This window comes from Coregonus lavaretus (genome assembly GCF_964263955.1).
Source record: "Coregonus lavaretus genome assembly, chromosome: 5".
Lineage (NCBI taxonomy): Eukaryota > Metazoa > Chordata > Actinopteri > Salmoniformes > Salmonidae > Coregonus > Coregonus lavaretus.
In genome coordinates this window covers 19846915-19870503 of record NC_139992.1, presented here as the reverse complement: position 1 = coordinate 19870503, position 23589 = coordinate 19846915, and the positions used below count along the sequence as shown (strand labels likewise).

At 43.1% G+C, this 23589-nt stretch overlaps 1 protein-coding gene across 1 annotated transcript in view; it reads left to right on the top strand.

The window, feature by feature from the left end:
* Window positions 1–2687: 2687 nt before the first annotated feature.
* LOC311129735 (mitogen-activated protein kinase kinase kinase kinase 4-like) overlaps window positions 2688–23589 on the top strand; it is a 109567-nt gene continuing 88665 nt past the window's right edge. Inside the window, exons 1-2 of the mRNA XM_084162152.1 lie at window positions 2688–2932; window positions 3245–3310. Of these exons, the coding sequence (XP_084018278.1) occupies window positions 2876–2932; window positions 3245–3310 (123 nt within the window). The 5' untranslated portion in view covers window positions 2688–2875. The remainder of the gene's footprint in view (window positions 2933–3244; window positions 3311–23589) is intronic.

Here is a 23589-nt window from a genome sequence, read left to right as displayed (position 1 = left end):
GCATCCCCGTGGAACACTTTCGACACCTTGTAGAGTATGAAAATGTATGCACTAACTAACTGTAAGTCGCTCTGGATAAGAGCATCTGCTAAATGACTAAAATGTAAATGTAGAGTCCATGCCCAGACACATTTTTAGGCTGTTCTCAGAGCAAAAGGGTGTGCAACTCAATATTAGGAAGGTGTTCCTAATGTTTTGTACACTTAGTGCATATGAGCGTAACAACTGACTGCATTATAAGTGGCATTACAGTGCAGATGCAGAATTAAATGCTCTTATGTTACAATAATGCCCCTTTGACTGAGGTGAATTAATCATAAAAGCCACATGATGCCAGAAATATAATTCACATTCAACAAAACAGCAGGGATTGAAACTCTATAGAACACGGTGCAAAGGAAATGTATTGAATAGAATTACTGTGAAAATATATATCTATTCACCATGCTTCACCGTAGGGATGGTGCCAGGTTTCCTCCAGATGTGGGTCTTGGCATTCATGCCAAAAAGTTCAATCTTGTTTCTCATGGTCTGAGAGTCCTTTAGGTGCCTTTTGGCAAACTCCAAGCGGGCTGTCATGTGCCTTTTACTGAGGAGTGGCTTCCATCTGGCCACTCTACCATAAAGGCCTGATTGGTGGAGTGCTGCAGAGATGGTTGTCCTTCTGAAAGGTTCTAGCATCTCCACAGAGGAACTCTGGAGCTCGGGTTCTTGGTCACCTCCCTGAACAAGGCCCTTCTCCCCCGATTGCTCAGTTTGGCTGGGTGGCCAGCTCTAGGAAGAGTCTTTGTGGTTCCAAACTGCTTCCATTTAAGAATGTTGGAGGCCACTGTGTTCTTGGGGACCTTCAACGCTGCAGAATTTTTTGGTACCCTTCCCCAGATCTGTGCCTCAGCGCTCTACGGACAATTCCTTCAACGTCATGGCTTGTTTCTGCTCTGACATGCACTGTCAACTGCGGGACCTTATATAGACAGGTGTGTGCCTTTTCAAATAATGTCCAATCAATTGAATTTACCACAGGTGGACTCCAATCAAGTTGTAGAAACATCTCAAGGATGATCAATGGAAACAGGATGCACCTGAGCTCAATTTCGAGTCTCAGATGTAAATAAGGTATTTCTGTTTTTAAATGTGTATATATTTGCAAATATTTCTAACAACCTGTTTTTGCTTTGTCATTATGGGGTATTGTGTGTAGATTTATGAATATTTTTATTTATTTAATCCATTTTAGAATAAGGCTGTAACGTAACAACGTGGAAAAAGGGAAGGGGTCTGAATACTTTCCGAATGCACTGTACATACTTAAAACTGTCATATATCTTTTCCCACAGTCCAGGGCCTCAGCGGCCCGCTCAGACCATATCCAGCAGTCAGACGTACGTACAGCAGTAAATAATTTACATGTCCTATTTCTGGCAGTTAGAGGAACTGTGACATTGCCACATTGTAAAGGCAGCTGTGGCCGGGAGAAATAGGGAGCCACTTTAACGATGGCAGCAAGATAAACACAGTTACAGCCTTTAGTACTGTGATGTTGATGGTGGGACAGCAAGACTAACCTAGTTCTTCAGCAGCGATGACTACTGTTATATACAGGATAATTTGGGGCCTTCATGGGCCTGTCTTTGTGGAGTCATGGGGCATGTGTAGGCAACTGATCCCCATGAAGAGCACCATGCTTTGGGACACCGCCTGGACAAACAACACTGACATTTCAGCCATTGCATATGACATGAGAGGAGTTTGCAAAAAAGTTTGCTGATATTTAGTGGTGTTGGAAGCAATGGGATAGAACCCAACAACAATACCAGGGTTGACGGCAGTGGTGAAATATTTATCACTGCTTCCATTTCACATGCTCTAATTAACTCTTCATCTGACATAGAGAGCTGGAGGTTGGCTACAGCACAGGCCTCAGAGAAAGATGGAGGGTGTTTTCATAGGTTTATAAAGAAGGTTTGTCAATATTATGTTGGTTAAGTCAATGTTTTGAGAGGATGTATTGATTCAGTATGATTCAGCCGTTTAGCTGATCTACCACTGTAAACATTGTCTGCACTAAGGCTACAAAACTTCAGTTTTCTGAATTAAAAACTATTTGTAATTGTTAAAGACTGATGAGTTAACTGACCGAAAGCCTTATCTAACAAACTGACAGACATCAGAAAGAAGAGAGAGAGAGCCCTGGGGAGCACATAAACACATTTTGGTTACACCTTACAGTAATATAATAAACTGTTTACTTATCCATTGTAAACATGAATAAGTCCAAAAGGTGACACTGATCTCTATTTCAATCCCCCTCCCCCCATACAATTTAATTAACAGACCCATGGTCAAATAAAGATTGTCTACTTGCATGGATGTCATTTTATGAAGACTACAGGAAAACAACAATGCTCAAAAATACATTATTATGAGTTTAGCAGCAGGGCACATAAATTCAGCATGTTTGGATTAATTTCTGTTGGGGGAGCTCTTCTTCACCATTATTCTCTCCATCCACCCCCTCCTGCACCTGCAGCGTCTTTCTCTCTGTCTGTCTGTCTGTCTGTCTCTCTCTCAGACACTGACTGATTCTGCTTCCTGTGTTGGTGAGGCTTTACAGTGGAGTGAGTGGTAGAGCGAGAGCGAGGCAGGGCGGAGAATTTAGAGGATCAAGCTCACTGGCAGCCGCCGTAGCTCAATATGGAGTAACCGCGTCGGATCGACAACGACTGGAGTAGCGTACAAAGAACCCCGCTTTGGATCGACATTACATTAGCAAGGAATAAGGGAACACTTTCCATGATGAGATACGGCATTGCATATAGACAATTGACTTGAAAGAAATAAAATAGACGTTGCAATTTCTATTTATTATTGAAAAATGGCGAACGAGTCTCCAGCTAAAAGTCTAGTGGACATAGACCTTGCCTCTTTGCGGGTGAGTGCAATCCATGTTATGAGGATTTGCATTGTTTGCTGTCCAATTCCTCTTATTGTAATTTTATTGACGCCACCATGGGGTAAACCCTGGTAAAATGTGTCACAAATAGTATGTGTTGTTCTTGGTATGGATACCGTTAGATGGCTGAGTTCCTATCATTCTTTTGTTTGAAATGCTCTGGCATGTGAGGTAATTCGGTCGCAACCAGCTGATTTAACGGGTTGTAACGTAGCCCATGATACTAAACCACCCCTCTCTCACAAACTGTTATTTGGTAAATGTTAACCATTTGATCATTTCGTTTTATAGGACCCAGCTGGTATTTTCGAACTGGTGGAAGTGGTTGGCAATGGCACCTATGGACAAGTATACAAGGTTTGTTTGGATTTTCATATACCATATAGGCTATATACTCGAAATAGGCGGAAACTAGCTCAAACATGTATTTTTCTCCCTGCTCAAGAGAAGCGGCAATTATAGACGGTTGGACCAGTGCGGTCTGGACTGGATTAGGAATGTGCTGAGATGTAAAGGCCAACCTATATAACTGTGCCTTTAATTTTCTTTACGCTTTTCTCGTGTGTTTTATTGTATTAGGATTACCAACTGTTAGTTTATTTATCCCTCAACAACATGTAAGCCAAACCAGCCCCTCATTTCCCTGGCAATGCTTAGGCTATCATAGGCGCCTTACAGATTTCTCCCTGTGCGCTACTGGGTGTGCACGGTTGCGCATTCTAGTTAGGCCTACTGTATATTCAGGTCGAATGCAGTGATAGACAAGTTGACATGCCACTGTAATAACAGTCGACCAGCTCGGCATGGGATTCGATGTGGAGGAGATTGCGCCTAAAGTATCCAGCTACAGCCACCCGTTCCACATCTCACCGAAGAGTGGATAGAGCAGTCTACCTACATCACATCCTGTTGTTTTGAAGCTGCTGTTACCTGGTAGAAAGGGAAAATATGTCCAGACTTGTTCAGAATAGACGACTTGCATCACGCTGTTGTCGCCTGATTTATTGGTCACATGGATTCCAATGGAAAACTATTAGACCTGGGTCAAATATATTGGTTGACAACTTTCAAATGGCCAATTTGATCATGATTTAGCTTGCCTGGTAGCCTATAATGGGATAGTCCCAAAAGTGCAAACTCAAAGCCAAAGAAATTGCACTATATAGATTATGTAATTAATTACATATGTCAAATAGCCTCCTGTAGCTCAGTTGGTAGAGCATGGCGCTTGCAACGCCAGGGTTGTGGGTTCGATTCCCACGGGGGGCCAGTATGAAAAATGTATTCACTCACTAACTGTAAGTCGCTCTGGATAAGAGCGTCTGCTAAATGACTAAAATGTAAAATACATAAACTTATTTGACCTATAAAATTATCTGTAAAATTGAGCCCTCTGTGGGTGGAAACACTCCAACAAACACATGGATTCACAGTGTACACTACTACACCCTACTGCAGGGTTCTTCAATTCCGGTCCTGGAGGGCCGAAACACCTCTGTTTTTCATCCTCTCCTTCTAATCAGGGGCTAATTCAGACCTGGGACACCAGGTGAGTGCAATTAACTACCAGGTAGAAATAAAAAACAGAAGTGTTTCGGCCCTCCAGGACCGGAATTGAAGAACCCTGCCCTACTGTATACAATGACTGGGCTGACCAGGACTGGATCAGTGCAGATCACACAGGCCTATGGTGGAACTGAGTCAGTCAATATCCCCTGGTCGGGTTTGTTGTTCACATACAGTGATCAAAGCTGACCTCCATCTACTCTACATAGCTGTTCAGCAGCAGGGTATGATAGAAACATGTAATAATCAGAGGACATGTCAGAGGTTGAGAGTGAAGATACACAGTGGCATGTATTCATGGATGCCAAGGGAAGCCAGGTGTCCCCAAAAAATACCTCTCTGTGTTTAATAAATTTCCTTCAATAGCAAGAGGCTGAATGTATCTCACCGGAGAAAGCATCGGAGGGAACGTAACAGCGCCCCTCTGTCTCTGTATGTGTAGCGTATCTATCTGATGCTGTCTGGTCAGAAAGAGTATGACATTGTTGCCGCCTGTAGCATTTGAATGCAAGGGAAGCCAGCAAGCATTTGGCATCCCTTGATAAAAAATAAAATAATAGCCAATTAGCGTTGAGCTAAACTGAGTGAGCTCCGCTGTGAATGGTCCTGGCGCACCCTAAAAAATGTAAAGGGAAACCAGTTTGGGTTTGGCTTCAGACCAATCACAAGCCAAATGTCATTATTGACAGAAATATAAACTTGAATTGTTGCATCTCGTTGTGTTGTTGTCTTCTGGTGGCTATCGGCCTTTTCCTAAATTAGCCATGGATGGAGATAGGGATTTGGACTTGTGGTTTTACTTAATTCTCCGTACTGGCCAATGATTATAATGGCGACTCTGATCAACCGTAAATTCATACATTGTGCCCCTGGCCTGAGAGGATGGAAGTTCAACATGTAGCTAGATATAGGATGCTAATGTTAGCTAGCTGGCCTGGCACATCTTTGCCCATGAAAGGAAGTTAGGCTAGTGAGCAAGTATTTTAGCTAGGTAGCCTAGGACAACAAAAACGAGTACTGTACGACCGAGTCATAGACCATTTAGGCAACATGAAAGAGGAGGATGGCATTGGATTTTTTCTCTACAAGTAGAGTGAGTCAACATGTTTTTTTCTACTTACACACACAGAGAAATCAGTACCATGGACAGCCACATCATATTTAGCTTACGTTGATTGGACTAAATCGTTTTTGGTATCTTTTAGTTGTCATTATATTAGACTAAGCATAGGTGATTAGATGTTGAAGTTGAAATGGTGCAGGAATAGTGGAGGCAGCTCCTGTTTTCTTTGCGACTTGCGGTAACTCGCAGTGGTTCTAGGGCATGTAACTGTTTGTTACATGCAATATGTTTTGTGGACTTCACCGGACAGATGTTGCTCTCCAGTTTTGTGATGAAACAAATGTGGTTGAATTTATTCTGGCACTGTCTACTTATTGTCTCGGCCTTAGGCCTATATATCACGGTGTCCAGGCATATGAAATAACAGCTAATAGAGCAAACAACGCAATTATCACAACACAGGTTGAAATATTTTTCTGGATTGGCTTCCCCGGTGAATTTACCCACACACCGCTACTGAAGATACAGGCCCTTCCTTCCTCCAGGAATCCACAGAATGTCAACATCAAGATGCAACCAAGAGTTTTCTGTTGTGTGTCATTATCTTCATTCTGTCTAAAACCATCCACTCTGCATTTGGGTGTGTGCTGACAGGATGTCTTCCTTTTAGGGACTGTAGCAGATATTCTCTGTACATAAATCTAAAAACATACATTCTGTAGCCGCCATTTTCTCTTCAGAGCAGATGGCATCCTTGACTGAATCATCTTGGTTATATATGAAATAATTTCACCATGAGTAAAAATAATAATAAATAATATGCCATTTAGCAGACGCTTTTATCCAAAGCGACTTACAGTCATGCGTGCATACATTTTTGTGTATGGGTGGTCCCGGGGATCGAACCCACAACCCTGGCGTTACAAGCGCCGTGCTCTACCAGCTGAGCTACAGAGGACCACAGCTAGCTACAATGTCTTCTTAGCTCTGGGGCTGGCACATAAACAATTAGCATTTGAGGATGCATAGGCTATACATGTTCTTCACTATATATAAATAACCGGGCGTAAAGAAATGTTACATCAAATCATATTGTTTAGGGACTGCCAACGTCGTGAAGGCCCCTAAGGCTGCCGGTGGATAAAGCCTACTCAGTCATTAAAATAGAGAGTTTCCTGTGTGTGTGTGTGTTTAACTACTGTGTAATGCATACTTGGAAGACTGCTGAGACACCTCTTGGTGAGCTAGAAGAGACCACAGATTGAATGAAGTGTTCTGAGTTTCCCTGGTATTGGGGGGTGTGTGTCTATGCTTTGGGGGTTGTAGCCCAGGGCGGGCATGGCTGGCAGTAGTGAGAACATGTAATTAATGGGGAGCCAGGCCGTTTAGAAAATCTGTAACACAAATTGGCCTTGACATTTTGAGTTTAACTTCCTTAGGTTTTAGTGAATCATCTCACGTGCTGCAAGTTTGGCAGGTATGAACCAAGCTTTTCTTCCATATCCCACATTCATTTAGTGCCTCTGTCTCTGTGTGTGTTTGGGGTTTGCATATGTTTTGATCCACAGCTGTGTGTGTGTGTGTGTTAGGATCTGCATGTGTATATTCGATCTACAGCCCTTTTTGATTGGCCATCATATTCAGACGTGCTAATGGCAGCTGTGTGCCTTTGTAGCTGTGTGGACAGCAGCTGTTGCGATGGAGAGAGAGAGAATTCTCTCAGATTACACAGACCCACAAAGAATTTGAAAACAAATCCAATTTTGATAAACTCCCATATCTATTAGGTGAAATACCACAGTGTGCCATCACAGCAGCAATATTTGTGACCTGTTGCCACAAGAAAAGGGCAACCAGTGAAGCACAAACACCATTGTAAATAAAAACTACACTTAGTATACAAAACATTAAGAACATGACATAGACTGACCAGGTGAGTCCAGGTGAAAGCTATGATCCCTTATTGATGTCACTTGTTAAATCCACTTCAATCAGTGTAGATGAAGGGGAGGAAACAGGTTAAAGAATGATTTTTAAGCCTTGAGACAATTGAGACATGGATTGTGTATGTGTGCCATTCAGAGGGTGAATGGGCAGGACAAAATATTTAAGTGCCTTTGAACTTGGTATGGTAGTAGGTGCCAGGCGCACTGGTTTGTGTCAAGAACCCTTTGAATTGACTTGAGCGAGGGAGAAAGAGCGAGATAAAGGAGAGGGAGAGAGTAGGCCTATCCCATAATCAAAAGTGTTTTTGTTTAGAGGGTAAGACCCAGAGGGGTTGTAATGGGACATTCTGCATGCATGTCTCACACTCTCTAGTCCTAAAAACATCCTACCCACACTGTCAGTCAGCGAGTAAGTCTAACATTTCTCCCATGGTGGTAAATGATTTAACCCAATTATAACCCCTCATAATAACTGTCTAGTCCATTCTACAACTGTAATGCGTTGGCATCATTTGAATGTTTTCCGATATAATCCATTATTGGTCAACGGTTCAGTTCATTGTAGTTAGTCTGACATGGTTATTTTCAAGGAACTTGATATTGTTTGCTTGGTCAAAAGCTTTGCTGTAGAGAGCTGGTGGATGTTAGTCAGACGTGAGGAAGTAGCAAAATGGCGGAAGTCATCATGTAATGATGAGAAGTTGGTGGCTTGAGTGGTGTACCCTGTATACCGGGGTATTTGGAAATAGCCACGGGGTGGTTTTTCAATACCGTCAATACTATTCAGAAAATTGATTAATTTTCATCAGATGACAACAGAAGTGTAACGCTATTTGACTGCCAGCCAATCAAGTAAATGAGCTTAAAATGAAAAAGCAAGGTCTTTTTTTGCTAAATGATGCATGGGCATCATATTTCTAATGTTTAGGCCTGTAATATAAAGAATGTAGCCAGCTACATTTCCTAATGTTTTGCTTCAAGTTAATCTTGCATGTTACTGAAGAAAGATATTCTGGCTACACCGAGAGGAGAAAAGTAGCTACACATCAGTCAGTTTGCTGCCTGGTGATAAAATGCCGTTTGTTTAGAAGTGCAACTGAAGCACAAAATGTGTCTGATGCTGAGCAGAAATTACAATAAGAAGCATTTTAGATCTGCGTTTACAAAACGCAGCAAGATATTTCTTATGTATTATATTTTTTTCCTGCATGAAAAACACTGAATTCTGCGTTAACACAACCCTTAAGTTTAACTTGCTATCTAAGTAAGTAGCTGAATTAATAAGGTGACGGGGCATCATATTGTGTAGGCTTTCTGCAGTGTTTGAGAAGTCAAAGCCCTTTGGATGAGTTATTTGTACAGCTGCCACTGCTATCTTGATTTCCTTGAGTTTTTTCTCATCTCTGTTCTCGGCCGTCTGCTCCTCCCTCCTCTTCTCCGAGCAGAGCATGTCCAAACTCACCAAAAATGACATTCGGTTAGCTCCTACCTATAAATGTGTAACTTTATGAGCTGGATTGCCTGTCTTTGCAATTAGTTTATTTTCGTTTGCGCTTATTAGCATATTTAGCTAGCAGCCTCCATGGAAATGTGCTATTACTTGTGCTAATTTTGTTAGCATTCTGGTAATAGATGCCCAATGGTCTTTTTTGCGATTTTTTTGGCGCCCCCTTGTGTACCAAGCTGGTAATCCAGTAAATCCCGGGGTGACAGAAGGACGGTATGACGATATATAAATCTGGATACCACCAAACCCTACAAGGTAGTTCCCCCACACTGTTTGATGCAATGTCAATCCAAAGTTCCATTTTGGACACAGAGAAAGACGTCGAATGAGTCTGATTTGTGTGTAGATCACTGGATGCATCGTCAGAGAGATTCGTGAGTTTGCGATGCACATACACTACCGGTCAAAAGTTTTAGAACACCTACTCATTCAAGGGTTTTTCTTTATTTTGACTATTTTCTACATTGTAGAGTAATAGTGAAGTCATCAAAACATACAGTCGTGGTCAAAAGTTTTGAGAATTACACAAGTATTGGTCTTCACAAAGTTCGCTGCTTCAGTGTTATGAGATATTTTTGTCAGATGTTACTATGGTATACTGAAGTATAATTACAAGCATTCCATAAGTGTCAAAGGCTTTTATTGACAATTACATTAAGTTTATGCAAAGAGTCAATATTTGCAGTGTTGACCCTTCTTTTTCAAGACCTTTGCAATCCACCCTGGCATGCTTTCAATTAACTTCTGGGCCACATCCTGACTGATGGCAGCCCATTCTTACATAATCAATGCTTGGAGTTTGTCAGAATTTGAGGGTTTTTGTTTGTCCACCCGCCTCTTGAGGATCGACCACAAATTCTCAATGGGATAAAGGTCTGGGGAGTTTCCTGGCCATGGACCCAAAATGTCGATGTTTTGTTCCCCGAGCCACTTAGTTATCACTTTTGCCTTATGGCAAGGTGCTCCATCATGCTGGAAAAGGCATTGGTCATCACCAAACTGTTCTTGGATGGTTGGGAGAAGTTTCTCTCGGAGGATGTGTTGGTACCATCCTTTATTCATGGCTTTGTTCTTAGGCAAAATTGTGAGTGAGCCCACTCCCTTTGCTGAGAAGCAACCCCACACATGAATGGTCTCAGGATGCTTTACTGTTGGCATGACACAGGACTGATGGTAGCGCTCACCTTGTCTTCTCCGGACAAGGTGTTTTCCGGATGCCCCAAAGAATTGGAAAGGGGATTCATCAGAGAAAATGACTTTACCCCAGTCCTCAGCAGTCCAATCCCTGTACCTTTTGCAGAATATCAGTCTGTCCCTGATGTTTTTCCTAGAGAGAAGTGGCTTCTTTGCTGCCCTTCTTGACACCAGGCCATCCTCCAAAAGTCTTCGCCTCACTGTGCGTGCAGATGCACTCACACCTGCCTGCTGCCATTCCTGAGCAAGCTCTGCACTGGTGGTGCCCCGATCCCGCAGCTGAATCAACTTTAGGAGACGGTCCTGGCACTTGCTGGACTTTCTTGGGCGCCCTGACGCCTTCTTCACAACAATTGAACCTCTCTCCTTGAAGTTCTTGATGATCCGATAAATGGTTGATTTAGGTGCAATCTTACTAGCAGCAATATCCTTGCCTGTGAAGCCCTTTTTCTGCAAAGCAATGATAACGGTACGTGTTTCCTTGCAGGTAACCATGGTTAACAGAGGAAGAACAATGATTTCAAGCACCACCCTCCTTTTAAAGCTTCCAGTCTGTTATTCTAACTCAATCAGCATGACAGAGTGATCTCCAGCCTTGTCCTCGTCAACACTCTCACCTGTGTTAACGAGAGAATCACTGACATGATGGCAGCTGGTCCTTTTGTGGCAGGGCTGAAATGCAGTGGAAATGTTTTTGGGGGATTAAGTTCATTTTCATGGCGAAGAGGGACTTTGCAATTAATTGCAATTCATCTGATCACTCTTCAAGACATTCTGGAGTATATGCAAATTGCCATCATCAAAACTGAGGCAGCAGACTTTGTGAAAATTAGTATTTGTGTCATTCTCAAAACTTTTGACCACGACTGTAATATAGTAACCAAAAAAGCCACCCTTTGCCTTGATGACAGCTTTGCACACGCTTGGCATTCTCTCAACCAGCTTCATGAGGTAGTCACCTGGAATGCATTTCAATTAACAGGTGTGCCTTAAAAGTTAATTTGTGGAATTTCTTTCCTTCTTAATGCGTTTGAGCCAATCAGTTGTGTTATGACAAGGTAGGGGTGGTATACAGAAGATAGCCCTATTTGGTAAAAGACCAAGTCCATATTATGGCAAGAACAGCTCAAATAAGCAAAGAGAAACGACAGTCCATCATTATTGTAAGACATGAAGGTCAGTCAATACTGAAAAGGTCAGTGCAGTCGCAAAAACCATCAAGCGCTATGATGAAACTGGCTCTCATGAGGACCGCCACAGGAATGGAAGACCCAGAGTTACCTCTGCTGCAGAGGATAAGTTAATTAGAGTTACCAGGCTCAGAAATTGCAGCCCAAATAAATGCTTCAGAGTTCAAGTAACAGACACATCTCAACATCAAATGTTCAGAGGAGACTGTTTGAATCAGACCTTCATGGTCGAATTGCTGCAAATAAACCACTACTAAAGACACAAATAAGAAGAAGAGACTTGCTTGGGCCAAGAAACACGAGTAATGGATATTAGACCGGTGGAATTTTGTCCTTTGGTCTGGAGTCCAAATTTGAGATTTTTGGTTCCAATCGCCGTATCTTTGTGAGTCGCGTGTGGGTGAATGGATGATCTCCGCATGTGTATTTCCCACCGTGAAGCATGGAGGTGTATTGGTGTGGGGGTGCTTTGCTGGTGACACTGTCTGTGATGTATTTAGAATTCAAGGCACACTTAACCAACATGGCTACCACAGCATTCTGCAGTGATACGCCATCCCATATGTTTTGGGCTTAGTGGGACTATCATTTGTTTTTCAACAGGACAGTGACCCAACACACCTCCAGGCTGTGTAAGGCCTATTTTACCAAGAAGGAGAGTGATGGAGTGCTGCATCAGATGACCTGGCCTCTACAATCCCCCGACCTCAACCGAATTGAGATGGTTTGGGATGAGTTGGACGGCAGAGTGAAGGAAAAGCAGCCAACAAGTGCTCAGCATATGCGGGAACTCCTTCAAGACTGTTGGAAAAGCATTCCAGGTGAAGCTGGTTGAGAGAATGCCAAGAGTGTGCAAAGCTGTCAAGGCAAAGTGTGGCTATTTGAAGAACCTCAAATTTAAAATATATTTTGATTTGTTAATATAATAAATAATATGCCATTTAGCAGACGCTTTTATCCAAAGCGACTTACAGTCATGCGTGCATACATTTTTTTTTTTTTGTGTGTGTATGGGTGGTCCCGGGGATCGAACCCACTACCTTGGCGTTACAAGCGCCGTGCTCTACCAGCTGAGCTACAGAGGTTAACACTTGTTTGGTTACTACCTGATTTCAATATGTGTTACTTCATAGTTTTGATGTCTTCACTATTATTCTACAATGTAGAAAATAGTAAAAATAAAGAAAAACCCTTGAATGAGTAGGTGTTCTAAAACGTTTGACCGGTAGTGTACATATATGCCTCACCCACACCTATGCATAACCCATTCCTTTATGGCTGCATCTCAAGATCAGCTCCCGTAGCTATCATTTAAGTTTACAAGGGAAAAGTCCAGTGTACATTTTTGGATCATGGTGGAAGGAAGGTTCTGTGTCGGTCTATCTTTTCCATTCATTTGAAGCACCTAGGTGGGGTTGGCTGTGCTTGCTTATTGAACTGTGGCTTCTTCTTCTCCTCCTTCTCTCTCCGGGACCGAGGGCTTTTATCAGGCGGATGTTTGGGTTGGGCATTAATACCGTACATCAGAGTAAATACTGGAAAAGACAGAGAGACAGTGTTGCAGCACTTTACAGATGGGCCAGGGGGATGTTGGCTTGACTCTGCAGGATCTGGCTGCTTTAGAGATCTCCCCCTGCCCTGACCCTCCACCACCTCCTCCTACACTGCCCTAGGTCTACAAGAGGAGGAAGATGAGGGAGCGAGTGAGGAACAGGGTTATAATCCATGGTGGGAGGTGTGATGCGATGCAGTGTCCGTGTAGTTTGTAGTGGGCGCCTGCACTCACTTACAGCAGCTTAAAGGTACTAGAAGCCTGGCTAGAAGTAAGGCCTGATTCTCACCTTTCACCTGACTTTCATTTCCACCCTCTGCTGATTCAAACCATCATCCCTGGTGGTGTCTTTAAAAAAAAACGGAGAGAAAGCGTAAATTAAACACTGGATTGCTCCTTCTCACAGTAATGTCGTGCACACCAGTCCAGCTAATAGTCGTTAGCTAATTTACACACTGTTTGTGGTTAACACCTAGTTTCCCATCATTACCTGCTCCAGGTGTAGATCCTTCATGAACATACAGACATTCTACCCAGATGAAGTCACTGCTACTGAGTACTGAAACGCTGGCTCGACTCACCCTAAACAAGAGTTTAATAGAGAGACTGCAGTTCTCCTTTCCTTCCCAGAGCCCGGCCACCCAAGCACAGAGGCTCGGCCTACTGCTTAGCCCCCTGGCAGCCTGCTGTGTAAGGTGGAAAAAGCTGCAAAACACACAGCGGTCCACCTCTCTCCTCTCCCTCCGCTCTGGCAGTAGTGGACGAGCCCTCACTGTGGAATGCAAGGCCTGGGCTGTGTCCATGAGAATGAAGAGGAGGGGGGGGGGTGAAAGAGAGAGATAGAGGGAGAGACCTGGCTTTTGGCCCCAGATTGACTTGACCCCCCTCTGACTGCCCTCAGGTCAGCTGGCTGGCTGGCCCATTATCCAGCCATGCATAGCCACGTCTAATGAGCAGCTTATGGCCATGATGTGACTGGGAGGCAACTTTACCCCCTCATTTAGATCTTGTCCTCTTACCCCCTCCCCCTTTTTAACTTGTCCCCCTGATTTATTTAGCTAGCTTTGGTCCTTCCATCTACCCAGCTAGACCTCCTGGCTTCCTAGCTTGTGCCCCCCCCCCCCCTCCGTGCACCATGCCCACCCACTCCCCCATATGATAGGAAAATGAAGACGCAGTGAAGGGAGTTGAGACCTGATCAATAAGGGCCAAGCGTTGTTCTTCGCTTGCGTGCCTCCAACAAAATACAATTATCACAAGCACCAGCTGCTTGTTTGTCCTGATCGCCTTCAAACTCATTAATTTCCAAACCATAAGCATCTTTATGTCCCCTGTGAAGAGACATATTGTTATACAATGCACTCAGTATGTGTTCATGCTCTGTTTATAGAGCGGTCTGATGACTAATAAATTCATACAGTGGGGTAAATAGACGGCCATTCTAGCTCCCAGAGACAGTGACAGCACTGATCTTTTTGAGTGTGTTTTTGTGAAAACACTATTTCCTCTATGTCGGTTTGACAGCTAACTGGATAGTTTCTTCACAGATTCAACTTTGAAGTCCACAATGCTATTGTGCAAGGCTCGCATTGTTTCATTGGGTCTGAAGAAGCCATTACAGTATTATGTCTATGTAGTGTGTAGAGAACAAGTGTGCTTTGCTGGCTTTTAGGTCTTTCAAAATGAGTCTGCAGCTCTATCCCTAGAGAGGGTTAGCTAGACATGCAGGAGTCTTTTCTGAGTTACTCTATCTAAACCAGGAAGGCGACCAGTAGATGGCTAGGAGTCATAGGTCTACACAGGAACGCACACATGTCCAATGGCACACATGTCATGCGTGTTCGATGTGTCCTGATAGGTTTCCCGTGTGACACACCACTCATGTTTGTGTGGGGTGGTAGGCTTTAGCTTAGTCAGATGCTGCTCTCCTTCTCCCCCCCTCTCTTTCTTCCTCGCTCTCGCTCTCTCTCGCTTGCCTGGTTGTATTGATTCTCAACAGAGTGGTCTGTTAGACACAGAGAGCCTGGTGCTAACTGGCCTTACAGAAAACAGCTCCTTCATTCTGCTATCTATTTCTGACCTCCTCCTGACTGATAAAGCCTAGAGAAGGCCTCTCTGTCCCATATCAAAATGGCCGCCGTGGCCGGCCAGCTGCCATCAGATCCGTGTGTACCGGACAGACAGAAGGGCAACTGAGCGGGTGGGCGGGCTCTGGAGAAACCCCACAGTGCTACACTCTGCCTGAGGGGGGTTCTGACACAACGAGATGGTATGACTGTCTTATGTATTCTGTCCATTAGTGTAGTCAATCAAGCAAGGTCCGATGAATGGTGGTACTAGCAGTTTAGGATGAGAGACATTGTCCTGTGGCTTCTGGCTGCAAGGCATTCACCAGCTCTTAGGTATATATCTTCATGTTTTGTGTCTTGAAAGGTCTAACTCTGTGTGTTTGTTCTTAATGACAGTTGTGGCTTGTCTGAGCCTTTAGGGTTTAGCATGCTTCTGTATGGGAGACCATCTGCTATCTGGACTGGGTATAGGGGATATAAGGATTGGGGGGGGGTTAGAGGCTGAGGCAGTCTGTCTGGTCTGTGTGGGCACAAGGCTTTAGGTAGGGGTGGGCGATATGAGCTAAAATTCATATCACGATATTTTCCACTGTCCAGACGATATCGATATGATATCACGATATATGACGTAAAAAAATATGAATCACATTTTAATATCCCTTCTTGGTTAAATTATATTAGTTAAGGAAAAATATGTATTTGAACCTTATATAACCAGAAAGAGTGAGGCATTGGACCGTATGGACCTGAAAAGTTTTTATTTGTATTGTGCAAACATGCATTCCGTAAACATGAGGTAGGTAGGCCTATATATATATATATATATATATATATATATATATATATATATATATATTAGATATTAAGTAAAATTAAATAAAAAATAACAGGAGATAAAGAAAATAAGGTAATTACAAATTCAAATACGTGTGTTTGTTTTGGCTACGGTCCGTAGATATGTAAAAAACTAACCGTTTGAAACTAAACCTTTCAAGCCTCAACCATCAATTATCAACAATATCAACAAATCTTCACTAGAACTTTCTTCACAAGTTCCGTGCCAGGAATACCAGCATGTTGACTGTTTCTGGCTTTAGTGCTGCCCTGTGACATGTCACCACATTGCCCCCAGTGCTGAATGCCCTCTCAGAGGGGGCACTTGTGGCAGGGATGCATAAGTATTGAATCAACTTTCTGAACCCCTCTTTCTCCACAGTTTGAATCGGTACCATGTCCTTCGCTATGTGATTTGTAATCGCAGCTGTGATGTCTATCCATTTTTTGCTCGTCTTCTCATAGCAAGTACCGGCAGCAAATGATGATATAATTGATTGTTGAGTGCGAGTCTGGCTTGTCTTCGGGCGAGCTCCTGGGCTTACTGTCTCACGCATTCTGGTGCATTGTTCATACTCACGGACATGTATGTTTTTTAAGTGATTGAACAGGTTGGTCGTGTTTCCACCTTTTGCTAAGACAACACGACGACACAACTTGCATAGGGTAGTGTTTTGGTCGGGGTCGGAGATTTTAAAGCCAAACCAGTTCCAAACAACAGAGGTGCCCCCTTTCTTCTTAACCAATTTATCCTCCTGCTCTTGAGCAACATCAATTTCTGTGTTTTCGCTCATCCTGGATTGTAAAGTTTTCCCCCAATAGTTAACCTGCCTCCTAACTGCAGCTGCCTGCACACTTCTTTGTTGCTAGCACTACATGCGTGCAACAAGTGCATGCGACGTGCGCTCATAAAAATAGGTCAACATATTAACATACATTCTTTTATTCGTAAGAACCAAGAAAGGTTGGATAAAAAAAAAAAAAAAAGATGTAGCTACTTAGTACTATCACTCAGTTGAAATTTGGAACAAAAAAATATTGATGCAAAATTCGAATTTATGAATTCTGAATAAATCGCGGTATCCATGATATTGCTAAATCCATATCATGGCGCGGCACAATACCGGTTTTTACTATCAAACCGGTATATCGCCCACTCCTAGCTTTAGGGCGAGATTGGGGAATGTAGCAAAAAGAAGAGGAAAAACAACAGGTTGGAACCGTTATACCTCTCAGTAGTGAGACTCTGTTGGTGTGTCAGGGGTATCAGGGCTGTCAGGGATATCAAACATACGGCCTGCAGGCCAGTGGTTTGAGTAAAAATAATAATAACTCAATATACTTTAAAATGACTAAAACCAAATTCGAACTGTGTAGAAATGATAATGGACCTACAGTCATACAGTTTGACTGTCCAGCTCGCTAATAATCACCTAAATGAAATCTAGACAGTCAGGGAACATCGAAAAAATGACTATCTTTCAGTGTGGCCCTCCGGCCCTCGTTGAAGACCGGATGCGGCCCCTGAAGCAAAATGAGTTTGTCACCCCTGCTGTAATGTTGTACCTCACTCTTCTTTGTTTGAATGGCTTTTTGTATTTACATGGAGGAGAATCATGTGATGGATTGCATAAAAGTTGTATCTCCTCCAAACACATTTCAAACCAGGGCCCGATTGTCTTCCATTTTGGTTTAACTTTAAATATATCTATCAGTGTGTATCAGTGTGTTTATTTATACAAAGTTTAATTTGTTTTATTTTGTAGTTGTCCTTCACATAAACTCCCCACTCTTCCCACACACACTCACTTTAACACACTTCCATGCATTCTCCATCTGTCCCTGATTCTTATAATGGCTGTTTTTCTTCATTGGGGACCACCTCTTTCCTTTCAGCCCCTTCCGCTCCACAGTCAGGGCCAGGCAGCTGGTTAGACTGACTGGCTGGTTGAACTGGCTGACTGAATGAGTGTGGGCCTCATTTAAGGTTGTTTTCATCTGATTCACAACACTGGAGTGCTGCCCAAGTCACCTGACTAGAACACAGGTCACCTGACTAGAACCCAGGCCTTTGATTGGAGCAGAGCACCAGAGCACTTCCTCCTGTAGCTGGGCAGACTCTCTAACCCCCCGAGAGAATGTGCACTTCAAACGCACATATGCGCCCAAAGATACGTCCTCATAGTCTATCTAACACATATACATACTTCCACACACTGATGGAGATTCAGAGTTGAACACTGACACTCTCGCATGCACTTACTGTACACACACAAACAGGCTTGTTTTGCACTTTCTCTCCCCCAACCGGAAGTTGCACCTGTATCACATTTAAAATTATTTCAATACACTGTGTAGCACACACACACACACACATATATATATATATATATATATATATATATATATGACAACCAACACACACTCACCACCCCGTTTGCTACAGTGGAGGTGAATATTGAAAGCCTTGTCTCATTGTAGGTGGTAGTTGTGGATGCAGCCGTGGGCATGTTGACACCAGGCAAGAGAAGGGCAGCCTCTCTCTCCTCCTCCTCTCCTCTATCTGTGCCAACTCTTTGCTCTGAGCTGGAAGACTCATTAGCAAGGTGTTCTACATGCCAACACTGCCTTTAACAAGAGGGAAAGAACTGCTGCAATCCTCTCCCGCCAGCCAGCTTATATACAGCACTGGGACTCCCTTCACAAGGGTACTGCTGAGGTATTGAACTGACTTCACAAAGACTCTCCTCTCTCTCTCCACAAAAGCCTTGCATTTCCGACTAAGTTGGTCTCAGTTGCACAGGTGGTGGGGGTGTATTCATTGAGGGGAAGTGGGTGGTAGGTTAGGGGGGCGCTGTATAGTTGTCATGGCAATGAATTGGCGTGGTTTCGTCTCAGGGTTATGGACAGTATGGTACTGCATTTAAACTCTTGTTCCCTGTTGTGCTGCACTGTTGTCTCCAAGGTGTGTGGTTGTGTGTGTGTGCGTAAAGGGTCACCTGTTTCCAGTTCCACACAGCGATTCTCAGTGTAGTGAAAGTCAGGCTTTAACTGACTTGGTGACCTGTAACTACCTCTCCACCCCCCCTCCCCAAAAAACAAAAGCACACTTTCACCGTTCACCACATGGCCTACAGGGCAGGCTGTAGGACAAGTCCAGACAAAGAGGTATGGAGGGCTAGCACCTGCTCACCTCATCTCTCTCTCTGCAGGTAAGCCCATCTGATGCCTGTCATGCTCAGCCCCTATCAGTTTCATGTGGAGCAGGGCCATACCCTGAGGACACAGGGAGGTAGAGTTTAGGCAGGTCTTTAATTGGACCAGGACCAGCTGGCAGAGGACGGGAGGGGAGGAGAGAGCTCTGGGTGGTGTAATAGAGAGAAGATGGACCAGGGTATTTTTGGATAGAGGTGTGTTACTGGTGGGGAATCCCTAGCTCTACTGTATGAATGGCCATGCCTATGAAGGTGCCCCAAGACTTCTGTCCTGCTGGCTGTTAGTTTTCACCCATCTCTCTGGCTCTCTCTGATCCCATCTTTCTCTTGCACTCTTTCTTTCTACATCCCCCATCCAAATTTCTCTCTCCCTTCTCTCCTCCCTTTCTTCTCTCATCCCTACATAGAGTTAGCTGTGCTGTGTGTGTACATTATGTGCCAGAGTGCAGACTGTGGCAGTAACAGACAGTGGTGGGTTAAGGCTGAGGGTGAGCACCCTGCCCTAAATAACTTGGCCTACTTCTGCACTGTACTCAGCTCAGAGGCTGAGACTGGTACTGGTGTGTGTGCCTGCGTGCTTGCGTTATAGATGGGCATTTGACTTTTTTAAAAACTGTTTGAGTACTTGCATAATTTTTGTATTATCTATTTTTAGAACACAAGGCCCGCACTGGAAAGAAATGTGTGCATTTACAGTTGAAGTCGGAAGTTTACATACACTTAGGTTGGAGTTATTAAAACTCGTTTTTCAACCACTCCACAAATGTCTTGTTAACAAACTATAGTTTTGGCAAGTCGGTTAGGACATCTACTTTGTGCATGACACAAGTAATTATTCCAACAATTGTTTACAGACAGATTATTTCACTTATAATTCACTGTATCACAATTCCAGTGGGTCAGAAGTTTACATACACTAAGTTGGCTGTGCCTTTAAACAGATTGGAAAATTCCAGAAAATGATGTCATGGCTTTAGAAGCTTCTGATAGGCTAATTGACATCATTTGAGTCAATTGGAGGTGTACCTGTGGATGTATTTCAAGGCCTAACTTCAAACTCAGTGCCTCTTTGCTTGACATCATGGGAAAATCAAAAGAAATCAGCCAAGACCTCAGAAAAAAAATTGTAGACCTCCACAAGTCTGGTTCATCCTTGGGAGCAATTTCCAAACGCCTGAAGGTACCACGTTCATCTGTACAAACAATAGTATGCAAGTATAAACACCATGGGACCATGCAGCCGTCATACCGCTCAGGAAGGAGACGCGTTCTGTCTCTTAGAGATGAACGTACTTTGGTGCAAATCAATCCCAGACCAACAGCAAAGGACCTTGTGACGATGCTGGAGGAAAAAGGTACAAAAGTATCTATATCCACAGTAAAACAAGTTCTATATCGACATAACCTGAAAGGCCGCTCAGCAAGAAAGAAGCCACTGCTCCAAAACCGCCATAAAAAAGCCAGACTACGGTTTTCAACTGCACATGGGGACAAAGATCGTACTTTTTGGAGAAATGTCCTCTGGTCTGATGAAACAAAAATATAACTGTTTGGCCATAATGAACATCGTTATGTTTGGAGGAAAAAGGGGGTTATTGCAAGCCAAAGAGCAGCATCATGCTGTGGGGGTGCTTTGCTGCAGGAGGGACTGGTGCACTTCACAAAATAGATGGCATCATGAGGAAGGAAAATTATGTGGATATATTGAAGCAACATCTCAAGACATCAGTCAGGAAGTTGAAGCTTAGTCGCAAATGGGTCTTCCAAATGGACAATGACCCCAAGCATACTTCCAAAGTTGTGGCAAAATGGCTTAAGGACAACAAAGTCAAGGTATTGGAGTGGCCATCACAAAGCCCTGACCTCAATCCTATAGAAAATGTGTGGGCAGAACTGAAAAAGCATGTGCGAGCAAGGAGGCCTACAAACCTGACTCAGTTACACCAGCTCTATCAGGAGGAATGGGCCAAAATTCACCCAACTTATTGTGGGAAGCTTGTGGAAGACTACCCAAAACGTTTGACCCAAGTTAAGGAATTGTGAAAAACTGAGTTTAAATGTATTTGGCTAAAGTGTATGTAAACTTCCGACTTCAACTGTGCCTATATGCCAACAGTGCGCAACAATGCCTAATTTATCATAACCATTACAGATAACAAATCCTAATTGCTAAATTGCCGTGTGTGTGTATGTATGTATGTATGTATGTATGTGTGTGTGTGTGTGTATATATATATACATACATACATACATACATACATACATACATACATACATACATACATACATACATACATACATACATACATACATACATACATACATACATACATACATACGGTCCTCTGTAGCTCAGCTGGTAGAGCATGGCGCTTGTAACGCCAAGGTAGTGGGTTCGATCCCCGGGACCACCCATACACAAAAATGTATGCACGCACGACTGTAAGTCGCTTTGGATAAAAGCGTCTGCTAAATGGCATTATTATTATTATTATTATTATTATTATTATATAGTGAGGGGGAAAAAGTATTTGATCCCCTGCTGATTTTGTACGTTTGCCCACTGACAAAGAAATGATCAGTCTATAATTTTAATGGTAGGTTTATTTGAACAGTGAGAGACAGAATAACAACAAAAAAAACAGAAAAACGCATGTCAAAAATGTTATAAATTGATTTGCATTTTAATGAGGGAAATAAGTATTTGACCACTCTGCAAAACATTACTTAGTACTTGGTGGCAAAACCCTTGTTGGCAATCACAGAGGTCAGACGTTTCTTGTAGTTGGCCACCAGGTTTGCACACATCTCATGAGGGATCTTGTCCCACTCCTCTTTGCAGATCTTCTCCAAGTCATTAAGGGTTCGAGGCTGACGTTTGGCAACCCAAACCTTCAGCTCCCTCCACAGATTTTCTATGGGATTAAGGTTTGGAGACTGGCTAGGCCACTCCAGGACCTTAATGTGCTTCTTCTTGAGCCACTCCTTTGTTGCCTTGGCCGTGTGTTTTGGGTCATTGTCATGCTGGAATACCCATCCGCGACCCATTTTCAATGCCCTGGCTAAGGGAAGGAGGTTCTCACCCAAGATTTTACGGTACATGGCCCCGTCCATTGTCCCTTTTGATGCGGTGTTGTCCTGTCCCCTTAGCAGAAAAACACCCCCAAAGCATAATGTTTCCACCTCCATGTTTGACGGTGGGGATGGAGTTCTTGGGGTCATAGGCAGCATTCCTCCTCCTCCAAACACAGCGAGTTGAGTTGATGCCAAAGAGCTCGATTTTGGTCTCATCTGACCACAACACTTTCACCCAGTTCTCCTCTGAATAATTCAGATGTTCATTGACAAACTTCAGACGGGCCTGTATATGTGCTTTCTTGAGCAGGGGGACCTTGCGGGCGCTGCAGGATTTCAGTCCTTCATGGCGTAGTGTGTTACCAATTGTTTTCTTGGTGACTATGGTCCCAGCTGCCTTGAGATCATTGACAAGATCCTCCTGTGTAGTTCTGGGCTGATTCCTCACCGTTGTCATGATCATTGCAACTCCACGAGGTGAGATCTTGCATGGAGCCCCAGGCCGAGGGAGATTGACAGTTATTTTGTGTTTCTTCCATTTGCGAATAATCGCACCAACTGTTGTCACCTTCTCACCAAGCTGCTTGGCGATGGTCTTGTAGCCCATTCCAGCCTTGTGTAGGTCTACAATCTTGTCCCTGACATCCTTGGAGAGCTCTTTGGTCTTGGCCATGGTGGAGAGTTTGGAATCTGATTGATTGATTGATTGATTGCTTCTGTGGACAGGTGTCTTTTATACAGGTAATAAACTGAGATTAGGAGCACTCCCTTTAAGAGTGTGCTCCTAATCTCAGCTCATTACCTGTATAAAAGACACCTGGGAGCCAGAAATCTTTCTGATTGAGATATATATATATATATATACACACACACACTACCGTTCAAAAGTTTGGGGTCACTTAGAAATGTCCTTGTTTTCAAATGAAAAGCAATTCATTTGTCCATTTAAAATAACATCAAATTGATCAGAAATACAGTGTAGACATTGTTAATCAGCAACCATCAGTCCTGTGTTCCAATGGCACGTTGTGTTTGCTAATCCAAGTTTATCATTTTAAAAGGCTAATTGATCATTAGAAAACCCTTTTGCAATTATGTTAGTACAGCTGAAATCTGTTGTGCTGATTTAAAGAAGCAATAAAACTGGCCTTCTTGAGACTAGTTGAGTATCTGGAGCATCAGCAATTGTGGGTTCAATTATAGGCTCAAAATGACTAGTCAAAAGTTTGGACACACCTATTCATTCCAGGGTTTTTCTGGATTTTTACTATTTTCTACATTGTAGAATAATAGTGAAGATATCAAAACTATGAAATAACACATATGGAATTATGTAGTAACCAGAAAAGTGTTAAACAAATCAAAATATATTTTAAATTTGAGATTCTTTAAATAGCCACCCTTTTCCTTGATGACAGCTTTGCA